The sequence below is a fragment of the Mastigoproctus giganteus genome, chromosome 12 (assembly GCF_048544385.1).
Source record: "Mastigoproctus giganteus isolate SK-2022 chromosome 12, ASM4854438v1, whole genome shotgun sequence".
In the NCBI taxonomy this organism is placed as follows: Eukaryota; Metazoa; Arthropoda; class Arachnida; order Uropygi; family Thelyphonidae; genus Mastigoproctus; species Mastigoproctus giganteus.
The window spans coordinates 129,551,629-129,567,352 of NC_143586.1; the positions used below are offsets into that span (position 1 = coordinate 129,551,629).

Genomic DNA, 15,724 nt, shown 5'->3' on the forward strand with positions numbered 1-15,724 from the left:
TAACACCCAGAGGACAGTCTTAAAGTTCCCTAACCAATAATAATAACAGCCAAAAATAATCACCTGTGCACCTGGTACCAGTACCCATAAGGACAAGAAATATTATTAGCCCCCCCACCCACCCCAAAGTAAATATCACAGGTGATATTTACTTGGGGGGGAGCTAATAAAATACTAACACCTTTCTTTAGATGGGGGTCTCCAGCCCTGAATACAATATTCCAAATGTGGAATATTGTATTCAGGGCACCACCACTGTCTTTATAGGGAGGGATATAATCACATCCTCAATACTATTTGAAAAAGAAAGCAATATTCAAATTTCACATGCTTTGTGCGAAATCTGAAATAAATTTGAATATAGTGAATAATGGTATCTTATACATATATAAAAATTTTTTTAAAAACTATTTACACACAATAATCAGAAATATAAGCAAAAGCACATATTTTAAATACTGGCATATTCCAAACAGAATCTAAGGTATTAAAAAGAAAGTTGCCACCTATTTTTACCAAGGGGGTGGGGGGAAAACCACTGCCTGGTTATGATTGCAGTAGCATATACATTTTCTAGATCAGAGGTAGAAACAAGTCGATCGCGATCTACCAGTCAATCACGGCTTTAATTTTGGCCGATCAAGATGAATTTTAAATATATATAAAATATAGATTAATCAAAATCTAAATGTTACTATTATTATGCACCCCAGTGCATACTCTTATTACAAATCTGTTGAACCACGTGATTACTCTTGTCGCTGCTAGGCTTGTTTAGTGAAAATTCAAGCAGGTTACGTTGTGGAGACCAGTGTATGTGTTGAATTCTTATTTAGTTTACTTAATATTCATAACTGGACAGTACTATACCCTCTGACTACTACAGTACTATTTAAAACCCTCTGGACAGTACTATTTAAAACCCTCTGATTTAAAATGAACATTAAGAAAAAGAGTAAAATGTATCATTTTCATCAAGATTGGGAACTAGATTACTTTTTTGTAATGATAAAATAAACATGTTGTTTGATTTGCAATGCTTCCGTGGCTATACCCAAAAAAGGAAATTTAGAAAGGCACTTCAATGTACTCCATGGTAAATACCAATCGGATTTTCCGCCTAATAGTGACCGTAGAAAAAATAAATTAAAAGAACTTAAATCCAGATTATTTGCACAGCAAAATTTCTTCTTGGCACCTAATTTACAATCTAAAGCAGCAACTATAGCATCATTTAAAGTGAGCCATCTTCTTGCAAAAAATGCAAACAATTTTCTGATGGTCAATTCATCAGAAGTATTTTTAGAAATAACAGATTCTCTTTTTGAAAATTTTAACAAAAATGAAATTAAAAGTGCTCTTCAAGATCTGAAACTATCTAGAAATACTGTGATGCGAAGCATCGAAAAAATGAGTAAAAATGTAAGTGCACAATTGCATGCTCATATTGCTAATTGTGTATCCTTTTCTTTACAACCGGATGAATCTAGACGTGAGTGATACAGCTCAATTGCTCATATAGTTTTCGATGATTCTGCCACTAGAAGAATTGCTGGGTATAATTTCGTTAAAAGAAAGAACTAGGTCTTGATATATTTAAGGCATTCAAAAATTTTATTTAAAAAAATAAATTACCACTATTTAAACTTGTATCAATAACAGGGCATCTTAACGGATTCATTGCATTGTGCCAAAAGGATGATAAATTCCCATATTTTTTGAGTTACCACTGTATCATCCACCAACAAGTGTTAGCCAGAAAATGATTAAATACTAAAAGTGTTATGGACGTAGCTTTCAAGATTGTGAATTCCATCAGAGGACAATCTCATCAAAGGAGACTTGTCAAAATGAACCAGATATGATAATTACACACAGATGTGAGGTGGCTGAGTTGGAGTACGTTTCTACAGAGATTTCAAAATTTGCTGAATGGAATTAAAAAATTTGTTGATCAAAGGGGAGATGATTATCAATAGCTACAAGATACGGTGTGGTTGTATGATATGGCTTTTTTTGGCAGATTTTACCAGTAAATTAAGTAATCTGAATTTGGAATTACAAGGAAAGAATAAAAATGTGGGTGACATGATTAGTAATATTTCTGCATATAAATATCAATTTTTGGCAATGGCTAAGGATCTAAAAGAAAAAAAAAACAGAAAAACTATCCTTTCGGAAATATGCAAGATCAGTTGCGAAAATATCCTGTTTTTGAATTTAATAGTGAGAAATATGTTTCCGAAATTGAAAAAGTTGTACAGTGAAACTTCCCTTTAACGGACAGCCATGGGGAACGCAGATTGCCTGTCCGCATCCGTTACAGAGAATGTCCGCTAGACAGAAGCTGAAAACACGTTAAATCCAATAGAGGTGAGTTGGGGAATTTGAAAATGTCCGTTGTAGAGAGATGTCCGTTAACGGGAGGTGTCCGTTAGGAGAAGTTTCACTGTATATGATTTTGAAACCAGATTCAGTGATTTTAAAATAAATGAAGACATTGTTCAATATACAGTGGGAATCGTTTAACATGAAACCATGGGGACAGAAATATTTTTTTTTGTGTAAAAGAAGTAAGCAACAACAAAAAAAAAAAAAAAAACCACCAATGTTTTTGATGTTGTAATAATCAAGATAGAAAGTTTAAACAAGTTGACATTTTATGCACTATATAACACTACACAAGGGGAATTTTACAAACACAATTAATTAACACAAGTTCATTGACTCACCAGATAAAAAACACACACAATATGTAAAAAAAAATTTAAAAAAATCTGATATTTTTTTTGCATGTGTCTTATCTACAAATTGTTCAACATTGTCCATAATTTGGTTCATTTCACCACTCGTATGTACATCTAAACATCTGCACATAATTTTTATCAATTTTTGCATTTCTGATGAAGTAGGAACAGGAACTAACAAATCGATGTCACTGTCTACATTATCATCACTATCTTTACCCATGGGATCCATTTCTGTAGGCCGTACAGCGTCCAAAATATCACTTTCTGTTAAAATCGGCGCTGTACACAAATTAGCATCATCAATTGTGACAAATTCATTCAAAGATACCAAACTTTCTGAAAGAGATGAAACAAACTCAAACATTTCACTGAACATTGGTTCAGTTTCTTGATTGTCTTGAGTAGGTATTAAATCTGTCATTTTGGAAAATCCCGCATGACGAAAACAATTTGATAGTCTGGTGTTACAAGATTCCAAGCAGTGCACAACATATGCAATGCATTCGATAAATTGACAGGGTTTTTGCTTCCGTAAAGATGAGTACAGTGGTCTCCGACAATTTTTAAATTCTGTACAGTGGGATCAACTGATGATGTTACCAACAGTAAATTCTAAGTGGGAAGCATTCAAGGAATTAATCGTGGCTGCTACTAAAAGTTTCATACCTATTAAGAAATATTGTTCAAGGTTTAGGCCTAAATGGTTAAAGGGCAAAAAGCCAACTACACCCGGTATTCCCAGGTGGTCACCCTCCCAAGTACTGACCAGGCCTAACATCTAATGAACTTGGGAGTTGTTGGCGCATCGGCTTCTATGGCCATATTGCACCTCCCAAGGTTTTTGCAGTACTTTGATCCAAGCCCGAGGTGGGAATCGAACCCGCGACCTTGGGTTGCCGGGCAGGTACTTTACCCACTCGGCTAGCCCGGTCGGCATCTAATGAACTAATGAGACTCGTAACAGAGAAGAAAAATGCATGGGATGCATATAAATTTTCAACCGACTCAGAAGCCTATGGCAGATATAAGTTAGTCTGTAATCAGGTCACAAAGGAGGTTAGCAGGCGAAGGCAGATTACGAGAAATCCTTGGCAAAAGATGCTAAGAAAAACAGCAAGGATTTCTTTACTTATATAAACTCTAAAAGGAAGGGGATGAATCTGATTGGTCCGCTTGACATCAATGGTTCGAGTGTTGATGATCCTGCTCAGATAGCAAACAAACTGAATGAGCATTTTGCAGCTACATTCACACATAAGGAATTATTAAGGTTTGAAAATGGCACAAGGTTATCAAATTGTAGCAGGATACTTAATGATTTTGTAATAACTGAAAGCAAAGTGGAGGAGAAGTTAAACATAAGAAAAGCACCTGGGGTAGATGGGATCTATCCAGTTATATTAAAGGAGGCGGCAAAGCAACTAAGCAAACCCTTAGCCATAATTATGACAGCATCCTTGGACTCAGGGGAGGTTCCCACGGACTGGAGATGTGCAAATGTATCCCCAATTCACAAAGGGGGATCGAAGGGTGACACGAGTAATTACAGACCAGTTAGTTTAACTTCTGTTCCGGGTAAAATAATGGAGTCAATGGTTAAAGATGCATTGCAGGATCATCTAGACAAGACTGCAGCAATAATTCAGACACAGCATGGGTTTGTTAAGGGAAAGTCTTGTCTGATGAATTTGATAGGATATTATGATGTGGTTACAAAGGAACTGGATGCAAAAAATAATTTTGATATCATATATTTGGATTTCAGGAAAACTTTTGACACTGTTGCACATGGAAGACTATTGTACAAATTGGAGCAGAATGGTATTAAGGATAAGTTGCTACAATGGATAAAAGGATGGTTGAGTGGGAGAAGACAGAGGGTGGTAATCAATTGGTGCTGCTCTTCGTGGACTAATGTTATTAGTGGAGTCCCACAGGGTTCAGTGTTAGGTCCACTGTTGTTTTGTATATTTATCAATGATATTGATGAAGGTATATCAGGCGTAATGTCGAAGTTTGCAGATGATACAAAGGTTGGCAGGGTTGTTAATGACAGTAATGGCAGTGTGCTACTGCAACAGGATCTAGATAATTTGGGCAGATGGGCTAAGAAGTGGCAACTGAAGTTTAACCTTGACAAATGCAAAGTACTGTATATGGGTAGAAGTCACCCCAGAAAAATGTACCAACTGTGTGGTACTATATTTAAGGTGGTAAAAAATGAAAAAGACCCGGGAGTAATTGTGCAGTCAGATATGAAGTTTTCTGAGCAATGCAGACAGGCTGCCAGGGCAGGTAATGGGGTTTTGTCAATGATATATAGGAATTTTGCTAGCAGAGAGGAGGTGATTGTCCCTCTGTATAAGGCAATGGTCAGGCCACGCCTTGAGTATTGCGTACAGGTCTGGAGGCCTCATTTTAGGAAGGATGTAGATTTACTTGAGCATGTACAGAGAAGGGCAACAAGATTGGTGAGGGGAATGAAGGGATCCTCTTACCAAGAGAGGCGCAAGTTCTGCAAATTGCAGTGGCTGGAGACTAGGCACCTACACGGTGATCTGATTGAGGTGTAAGGCCTTGAATGGGTTGAGCACGCTGAATTCTGATGGGATCCTTCCACTTGTTCAGATTACGAACCTAAGGGGGCATAAATTCAAATTTAGAAAAGACAGATGTAGAATAGATGTGCGGAAATTTGCTTTTAACCAGCGGGTGGTTAATTGCTGGAACAAACTTCCATCTGTCGTTGTGGAAGTTGATAGGTTAATAAATTTAAGGAGGAACTGGACAGGCATTTGGAGGGAATGGTGTGATTTTTTTTTTTTTTCCTGGCTGATGCTGCATAAGATCATGCACTTGCTTTCTTGCATCACGTGCCACTACTACTACTACTATTAGTATAAATTTTGTTGAGTATTGTAGTATCCATTGTAGAAGAAAAAATAATGGGTTTTGATGTCATTGAGTCAAAGTGATTAAGAACGAAAGCATTTAAACTTTTTGAAGTAGAATGGGGCATGTTGCCTAAATTTGATATTATGGCATTATTTTTATAATTGAATAATTGTTTCTCTTTATCAACTTGTTTTTCGTCACAAAGTTGTATAGGTAACAATCTGTATTTTCAGTTTACTAATTTCAAACTCCCTGTGAACTAATTAAGTGCTGTGTCTGTTGTGTAAACTTCAACACAAAGCGCTAAAAATTCAAATAGACTGTAATGAACTATGACAGTTCCTTCCCAAAATAAATTAAAAATTTCAAAGTTTGTATTTTATAATTAAACTTACAAATATATAACTTCAACACAAAGCGCTAAAAATTCAAATAGACTGTAATGAACTATGACAGTTCCTTCCCAAAATAAATTAAAAATTTCAAAGTTTGTATTTTATAATTAAACTTACAAATATATTTTTTAACTTAGGGTTGAAAAATACGTATAGATATTACGGCTTGGTGTTTTGTCAATATCAGTCGATAGAGTGCGTGGTTCGTCAAGAAGCGCGGAATCTTGGGAAAGCGGACAAACGGTTGTGAATTGCTGTTGTTGAATTTCAATTTGGTGAGAAAAAGTAAAATTTTATAGCTCTTTGTATTTCATTACATTTTCCTCCAGTATAATAGTATATAATTTCATATGATATAGTATTTTTTGATTCATTTCGTAACTGTTGACTAAAGTTCTTTTAAGTAATTTTTCCTTTCAACGTAGCTTTCATGACAAAGCGAAACAACTTCAGATTTTTATTCACTGTGAGAATTTATATTTTTTACTTATTTGTATTTTGTTGTTTTGACTTGTGAAATTTTATTGTTTGAAATTTCACAAGTCAAAAAATTCAAATAGACTGTAGTGATCTATGTTTAAAAGGCTGCGCATGTCGTTGTACAAGTGTGCTGTACGAAAGATAACCATTGTGAAGTGACTGATTCGTTTTGAATAGTGATATTTGTACATAGGTAATTGGCCGTACTACTTAATTTGCTAACAGTTTTGTGATCGCACATTTCATTCAACCCCAGGAGCTCAAATTTGTGAGTATGGGCTTTGGCAGAACCAGGGTCTTGAGCTCGATATGATCATTCTTCTCTTTCTTGGTGATTCCCTTCTACTTCTCTCTCTCAGGGTAACTTGGAATTTTTTTTTTTTTTTTTTTGTTTGGCTGGTGCAGCATAAGCCTCAGGCTCCCTTGCACCATATAGCTAATAATAATAATAATAATTCTGATGGGAACCTTCCACTCGTTCAGATTACGAACCTAAGGGGGCATAAATTCAAATTAAGAAAAGACAGATGTAGAATAGATGTGCGGAAATTTGCCTTTAGCCAGCGGGTGGTTAATTGCTGGAACAAACTTCCATCTGTCGTTGTGGAAGTTGATAGGTTGAATAAATTTAAGGAGGAACTGGACAGTCATTTGGAGGGAATGGTGTGATTTTTTTTTTTTTTTCTGGCTGATGCTGCATAAGATCGTGCATTTGCTTTCTTGCATCACATGCCACTACTACTACAGAGAAATCTTCTTTTGCTTGAAATGTGTCCAAATATTTTCGTAGCAATTGTTTTTGGTAATAAAATTTTAAATGCTGTATTACGCTTTGATCGCAAGGCTGTAAAATGCTCAGTGTTTGGAGGCAAAAATATAAGCTTTATAGCTTTTAATCTCACTTCAGAGTGAGCTGGACAATTATGAACAATCACGGGAAGTTTTTTGCTTTTTGATTAAAGATCGCTTATCTAAATTCAAAAGCCAATCAGTAAATGTTGTCGTCCACGTTTTCTTTTTTGCCGTGTACTCAACCAGTATTCTTTCAGATATGTCCGAATTACATGCCACTATTACCATTATCCTCTCTTTGGATTTTTTTTGCAGCCAGAACATTGCTGTCCCTTAAATAATAAAGTTTTATCAGGTGAGCAGCAATAGAACAAACCCATTTTGTTGGTGTTAAAAACATCTCTGGTGCTATATTCTTCAAGCACTGTGGGCAATGTAGTCTGCAGCCAATCCGATGTCATACTCGGTGAAACTTGATTTGCTTCACCGCAAACATTTTTAAAAACAATGCTGTTTCTTTTCTTGAAACATTCCAACCAGCCTGGATTCGCAGTGAATTCAATTCCCATTTGAATTGCAAACACATCTGCTTTTTTCATTAATAGAGGTCCCGATATTGGAGCATTCTGAGACCTAGCTTGTTGAACCAAACAAGCAATGCAGCCTCCAAATCTTCGTGTTTGGCCATTCCCATCCATTTCCGATCCGGTTAAAACATTGAAGTAAGTTGATCTATTCTTTATGATTGCTGACAACACAGAGTTAGTAATTCCGAACTTTTTACAAATGTCTGTTTTCGAAGGATCCCCTACATCTACTGTTTTAAGCAACTCCATTTTAACTTTAAGCAAAATAGCGCTTTGTTTATGTCCTGATTTTTCCATTGTACAGTTGAGGATGATAAATTTACGGATTTTTTTACTAAACACAAAATTCATCACTTTATACACTATGTGTGTCACTCACTTCAAGACTGTAAATGAAATGTTCCCCCCCCCCCCAACAGGTAATTCCATTTGTTTAAAATGATAAGGGTGGTGCAGCAAGCGGCATCCTCGTACTACCTACATATTGTTTATTATCAGACGTCAGCCTAGTCAATAGAAAGCTGAGTTGTAAAGTCATAAACAGTAAAAAATTAGTAACGACGTGGCAGCCACTATATAGTTTTTTGTTCTTCTGAGATGCGAAATATTTTCATGTTAAGCGGTTTTTGTTTCGTGTTAAAAGAAGATAAATGTATGAAATCACAAAACATTTTGTTGGGATCAGAATATTTTTTCATGTTAAACGTTTTCCAGTGTATTTCTTATCCATTTCATGTCAACTTAGATATGAAACAAATTGAAGAAAATAATTGCTGAGATTTTTCACATGGAGAAAATATTACTTGAAAATGAAATTATTACATTGCAAAACAATATCTTCCTAAAAGCCAGGTCATCTGAAAAATACTTTTGGAAATATGTTTGCCAAGGAAAGTACCCAACTGTAAAAAAATGCAGTGAACTTTTAAATTGCTGTTTTGGTTCCACATATCTATGTGAATCGGCCTTTTCGTATTTGAAACAAACAAAGATGACGAATCGCTCTATTCTTATTGGCTTGCATACAGAAGATTATTTACGGTTGGCCTTATCACAGTATAGCCCTTATTTTGAAAGCTTGGCAGATTAAGACACAAACTTCACATAAATTAAAAATTTATGTATGTAAGAATTTTAAAATAAGAATTCTGAATTGTACTTAATTTTAAAACTTACAAACATTTTTCAATATGTGTTCATTAACTTTTTTAATCATGTGCAAATGAAATTCTTGAGATGCCAGATCGTGGCACATTTTGAAGAAAAAAAGTAGATAGCATCATAAATTAAGTTTGGCACACTAGCAATCTAGTCAGCCTTTTCTAATAATTCCATTAGACGTGGCCTTCAGCCCTGAACACAATATTTGTAATGTGGTTGCACCATTCTTTTAGAGAAAGAGAGAGAGAGAGAATCAACTTTTTACATTTTTCTTTATTGCCCCAGTCTTTCTCATCCTGAACACCATTCCGCATTTTTGAGGAATGATGTTCAGGATGTTTTCATCCCTCATTTTTGGGTTACTGTTGTTCGGGTAAAACTGCTTTATCAAGACAACACACAATGCCCCTTCTGGAGTACTGTAGATCTGTATTTCTATTTTCATAACCTACCTGAATATAAAAATTTTGTAAAGATAAGTTATGGAAAATAACAAATGAAATCAAAAAGTATCAAAAGGATACCCCTTTATTTCTTCAGAAAACTGTTGTACATCCAACATGACTAGGCATGTGAAATAGCTGATTATATATGTTTTTAGCTTCTAGTAATTGTGACTGATAGCTGGATACCTCCCATTTTAGCTAATGAGTCAACTGCTTGCTAAGATTTTGGAACTCGTGTGTACAAAAAGAGCTGGATTCATGGGGTGCAGGGAAATATTTCAGTATAGTTTAAACTTTGTTCCTGCACACCCGTGGTGGGTATTTCAGAGCATTTATGCCTATAAAGGAGATACAAACTGCAGAAGTTTTTCAAATATTAGTTTTAATGTCAAATAACACTAGCCAACAAGATTTTTACCTTGGGGGGGGGGGGAGAGGAGCAAAAGCTTTCTATTGTACCCATTTAAGGATTGATAGCTATAATGGAAACAACATAATACATCTCTTAATAATCAATAATTTTGCTAATATATTTAATGTTAAAAAAAATTGCCAAACCCTATCCTAAAGTAATGGGTTAGAATGCCAAATTTTACCAAATAAATGTGGTGAAAGAATTCCACCACATGGTGAAATTGTTATTTTCCGTAACCTATCTTAAATAAACTATTATGCATGATTAGTTTAAGAAAATAGGTTAAAGTTAATTTCCTCCCCTCCTAATTTGCAGTTAAAAGAAGACAATACATTCCCTTGACATGTAATGTCTTATTAACTACCAAGTGTCATTGCCTGCAATTTACAATATCAGTGGAACTGACCAAGCAAAAGTAATGGCAAGTGACATGCATTGTTGTATTTGAGTTTATAATCTTTAAAAATTGTCCCTGTAATTACCGTAAAATGTCATGTCCATGGTAGGCATGACGTTCTACAGTTTCAAAACATTTCATGCCTATAAAGCAGAAAATCAAACTGCAGTGAATTTTTTTTAAATATTAGCTTTAACACCAAATAACACTAGCCAACATGATTTTTACTTCCAAGAACTCAAATGCTGTTTTTAACCAATTTTTATGCATAGATTTCGAAAATTACCATGATAGTTTCACACCACGTCACAGTTATCAAATATAGAGGGAGTATGTTTTACCAAAATATGCCAATTTCGCATAATCTAGCCAGTAATGTACTGGCTAGATTATGCTAGAGTATTTTTGTAGGCTATGCCAAGGTTTTCCAAGTATTAACTGATCGTAACATGTTCTCAGGGTTGTAAATCTGTCCTCCAAACATAAACAGCCCCTCGAGAGTAGGAGGTTGCAGCCAGCACCCTAACGCTTTGGCTCTACCTGCTAGCTCATAATTTTTCCTTTCAGTGTTTTCACACGAGTAGAACTAGCAAATGTGTACTGTGTAGTGATAAAAATTGAATTTGCATTGTTTTTATATTGTAGTGTTCAAAACTAAATTTACATTTTCAGAAATTCATTGTCCTACAATAAATAAGTAGACACATGGGAAGTGTATAACAATTATCCAGACAATTTTTGTTGTTTGTGGACGGTTTACCCCAAAGACTGAAAGGAAAAATATTTGACTTTACAAAACTTTCATATTCTTTTTATTTTAGATGTGAAATTGGTGATCATGTCAATTAGGTGCCTCACAAGTGTTGTATTACCTGTATGACAAACCTACAAAGCAAACTCGAAGCATTACCTTTTGCAGTCCATATGGTCTGACGAGAACCATCTTTGATGATCACTTAAGGCGGCAGCAGGTGGTTTTTTGTGTAATAGGAAAGAAGAAAATTATGAAACGATGGTGTCTAATTTACTCAAGTGCTACAAAACGTGGCTGTCAAATGTCATTGAAAATTCATATTCTTCATTCCCATCTTGAATCCACCCCCCGAAAAACCTGGGGGTGTGAGTGATGAAAAAGTGGAGTTGTTTCACCAAGATATTTCCACAATGGAAAAGCAGCACCAAGGTCACTAGGATCCTGTAATGATGGGGGGTGGGGGGAATTACTGATGGTTCCTTGTGAGGGAGAGTAAGCAGGAATACAAGAGAAAATCCTTTGGTAGCAAACATTTTTAAGGTCAATTACAAGTATGCTGATTATATATTATTGAAATAACTATTATTTCAACTTTATTACAAACTTGAATTATACATATATATCCCTTTATTTTAATAGTAAACATTGGTACATCTTTTGATGTAGACGTGATAAAGACTCTTTTTATCCAATTTTAAGAACCAGCACCCTTATTTCCACCAGAATCATTGCGGAGGTATGACAAAAAATATTTTTTGTTGGCTAGTGTAATTATACTTACTTTCCATCTAACGCTCTAACAGAATCCCTTGCATCACGTGGATCTTCAAATTCCACAAAAGCAAATCCAGGAGGATTCCGGGCCACCCAAACATTCCGTAAGGGACCATAATAGCGAAAAGCATCTTCTAATTCATGTTTTGTTCCACTATTGCCAAGGTCACCAACATATACTTTACAATCAGCTGGACAATTATCTCTGTATCTTGACATTATGAATCTGTAAGTAAACAGAAATTTTTTTTTTTTTAATATTATTATTATTATTATTATTTTACTTTTTCATTATATCATATGAATTCTATATTTGCAAGGCTGGTTCAGGTAAATATTGTTCAACTGGGAAAGTACAATTCCCATCCACAAAACAAATCAGTAAATGCAGTCATTACTTTTTGCTAACTATATTGTAACATGGTGCACTTATCTGGATTATTTATAACTGAATGTTAATAATCCACATTTGTTAACTATTTTAGGGTGTTTCTTTTTAGTTGTGATTTATAACTAACTAAGCAGCCTCCATAGCCGAGTGGTCAGGAGCGGGAGTGCAGTAACACACTCTCTTTGAGTAGCCGGGGTTCATGCCCCTGACTGCTAAATATGGCCAACCTGCACTGGACCAAGGTGGCAGATTATGGCAGATATCTTGCAGTGGATTGATAATGGCTGCAGTTAACCATTTTTTTTAAAATGCTTGTTAGCTCATGACCTGTTTAAATATCTTGTACTTTATAACTCTCATTCCTCTATAGGCTCTATATTTGTTACCTGGTAATGCTATCAGGCAACAAATGAGGAACATATGTAGAAAGTATAGCTAAACTGATAGCTGGATTTGAAAGAGACATTTTAGTTAACTTTACAGTAAACTTATCTGAATGCAAAAACCTCAGATATTATTTTGGTGATCAACAAGTTGTTACAAGTAAACTATGTTTTTGTCAAATGATTAAATAGAATTAAGCGAAGAATGCCAAAGATGCTACTAAAAATGAAACTCTCATTATATGAATATTTGAAAACATTTTACTTTTTTTTAAACAACACACTGTCCAAAGAACAGTTACACTCAGCTTATACTGCAACAACAACGAAGTCTGGTGGGTGGTAAACAGGCCTTCATCAAATGGATTGTACTTGTCTGTCTACTATCATCAACAAGCTCTAGCCAGCTTCTGGAAATTTAAAAGCCCGCTATTTGACTGTACAGTTGTTCATTAAACTCATCACAGCCATTTGTCCTGTAATACACTGCTACTCTCAGTTTTGTTGTTCCAGTGCATACTATGTCATGCCAAACTGATTCAACAGTGCATGCCACTCAAGTCAACCAAACACACTGCCCTAGATTCCACGTGCTTCTTAATCAAGAGCATTCTCCTGCTCCGCAATGTACTCACCATATTCCAATTCTATATCGCATATCTGCATTTGGTGACCTAACCAGTACTTGAAATTCATCAAATTTGTTTGTTTGCTACACTCCTAGCATTAGTATACATGCACCTCTCTTAGTAACCCTAATATAGCCTATGTATTTACTTGTCCCATAAGGACCATCCCCAACACAGGCCTTGCAATCCCAATTTTGATTTCCAGGCTGCTATATGGTCCAACAAAGCAGTGCAAGTAACACCCTCACCTTATTTGCGGCCACCATTAATCTATTAGCCTGTATCTCTCCAAGCCAGCAGTTTCCCAACCTAACCTACACTGCCTCAACAGTATCAGCAAATATCCTTGCACCTATTTAAGTGCTCTACCATGCGAGTTTTGCACAGTCTCTACAGGGACAGAGTGATTGAAAAGACCCTTATCGTGTCTGGGGAGATTTCAGACACTGAAATTTAACCTTAACTTGATACTTCCCCCCCCCCTCAACAATTGCCTTGCATTAAGTAAATCCTCAGATTTCGTTAACATGTACTTCAATATTACCTGTGCCTTTAAAAGGCATAAAAGATTTATTTAATAAAGACATAAATCATAATTCTCTAATAGATATTAAGTGGAACTTTGGGGGTTACTCACAGATCAGAAAATTTTTCCTGGATTTACTGGATGAACCGTTTTATACACCAGCAAGTTAGAGAGACAACAAGAGAAGGCAATACTCTTGATGCACAGTGAGTGACTGCATTAGGGACCTCCAGACAAAAGAACCACTAGATGGCAGTGATCAGTGTACTGATGTGGGATAACTATGGTCAAATGTAAGGGGTGGGATTCTGTTTTTTAAAGGTGACTACACCAGTCTCAGAAAGTTTCTAAATTCTATTCAGTGGGACCAACTGCAAATTCTAAACGAGAAGCATTCAAGGAGTAACTGTAGAAGCTACTAGGGTTTTTTTTATTACTAGGAGACTTAGACAAGACTTAAACCTAAATGGATGTTAGAACAAATCAGACAAGAAAAATGCACGGGATGTGGATAAAGTATCAGAGAATACACAAATGCACATCAAGTATAAACTAGCCTGAAATCAAGTCACGAAGAAGGGGTTAGGCAAGGTAAGGCAGGTTATGAGAAGTCTCCAGCAAAGAAGAGTAGGAAAGAGATGATTCACTTCAGTCCACTAGATATGCATGGTAAACTGTTGATGAACCTGTTCTGGTTGGTGGCAAACAATAGATATGTTGCATCTACATTCACACATGAAATTTTAATAGAGAGCATCCTTAGTTTCAGGGGGGTGGGGGGAAATCTATAAATTGGAGATGTGTAAATATCTCCAATCACAAGGGGGAAGATAGAGTAGTGAAGTGAGTAATTAAAGGACCATCTATATTATTGCCACACAACTGCACTCTATACATGAATGCAGTTATATGGCAATTACAGCATGGACTTGTTATAGGGCTATCTTGTGACCAATCAAACCAGATACTATGGTGCAGTTATTAAGGAACTGGGTGGTAGGGAAAAAAAAAAAAAAAAAAAAAAAAAAAATCCACTATACTCAGATTTCAAAAAATCTTTTGACACTTCACAGACTGCTGTACAAATTGAGAAGTGTAGCATTACGGAAAGTTACTGCTATGGACAAAGGAATGGTTAAGAGGGAGAAGACAGAATCAATGGACACTGTTCTTGGACTAATGTTCAAGGAGAACAGTGAGCCCACTTCCAGTGTCACTAGAGGTGGGCTCACTGTTGTTTTCAATATTTATTTATGATACTGATGACATTTAAAATTTTTAAGTTTGCAGATGATATAAAGATTGGCAGGATAATGACAGTAATGAAGGTATGCTACTGCAGCAAGATACAAAAAAATGAGGTAGATGGGCAGAGAAATGACAATCGAAGTTGAACATATGGGTAGAATATGTTCATTGTTAAAGTAAAATTTGCAGTATCTAAACCATAACGAATAAGAACACACAAGGTAGCAGAGAATAAAAGACTTGGGGATAACTGTAATACGATATGGTCTGTGAGAAGTACAGATGTGCTGCTAGAGCAGCTCATAGGGGTTTTGTCAATGATACACACAAATTTTGCCAGCAGAGATAAGGAAGTAATTTTTCTACTGTATATGGAAAGGGTTGGGCCTGCTATCTTGAGTCTGCGCACAGCTTTGGAAGCCTCATTTCAGGAAGGATGTCGATCTGTTGGAATAAGTACAGAGAAGCATGTGTGTTATGGGTGTTTAATGGCACATAAGCTACACTGGCTATAGTGTGCCTATCCATAGAGATGTGTTAGGAAATAATCCAGAATTGAAGGCATTTCATTTCATTTTAGAAAACTATTCAGAATCGATATATTCCAGTTTTTTTTCAGAAAGCTGAAAAGTTCATTTATATTTGCCTGACTGCCAATAATATGCTCCAGTGATCTCGGTTGTTGAAGATTTGTTAAAGAA

The 15,724-nt window shown here is 35.7% G+C and overlaps 1 protein-coding gene across 1 annotated transcript in view; it reads right to left on the reverse strand.

Moving 5' to 3' along the window:
* The window catches only part of LOC150077416 (serine/arginine-rich splicing factor 7-like), a 135,231-nt gene that overhangs the window by 72,600 nt on the left and 46,907 nt on the right, over nt 1-15,724 (reverse strand). Inside the window, exon 2 of the mRNA XM_090386801.1 lies at nt 11,854-12,072. Coding sequence (XP_090242927.1) covers nt 11,854-12,065 — 212 coding nt within the window. The 5' untranslated portion in view covers nt 12,066-12,072. The remainder of the gene's footprint in view (nt 1-11,853; nt 12,073-15,724) is intronic.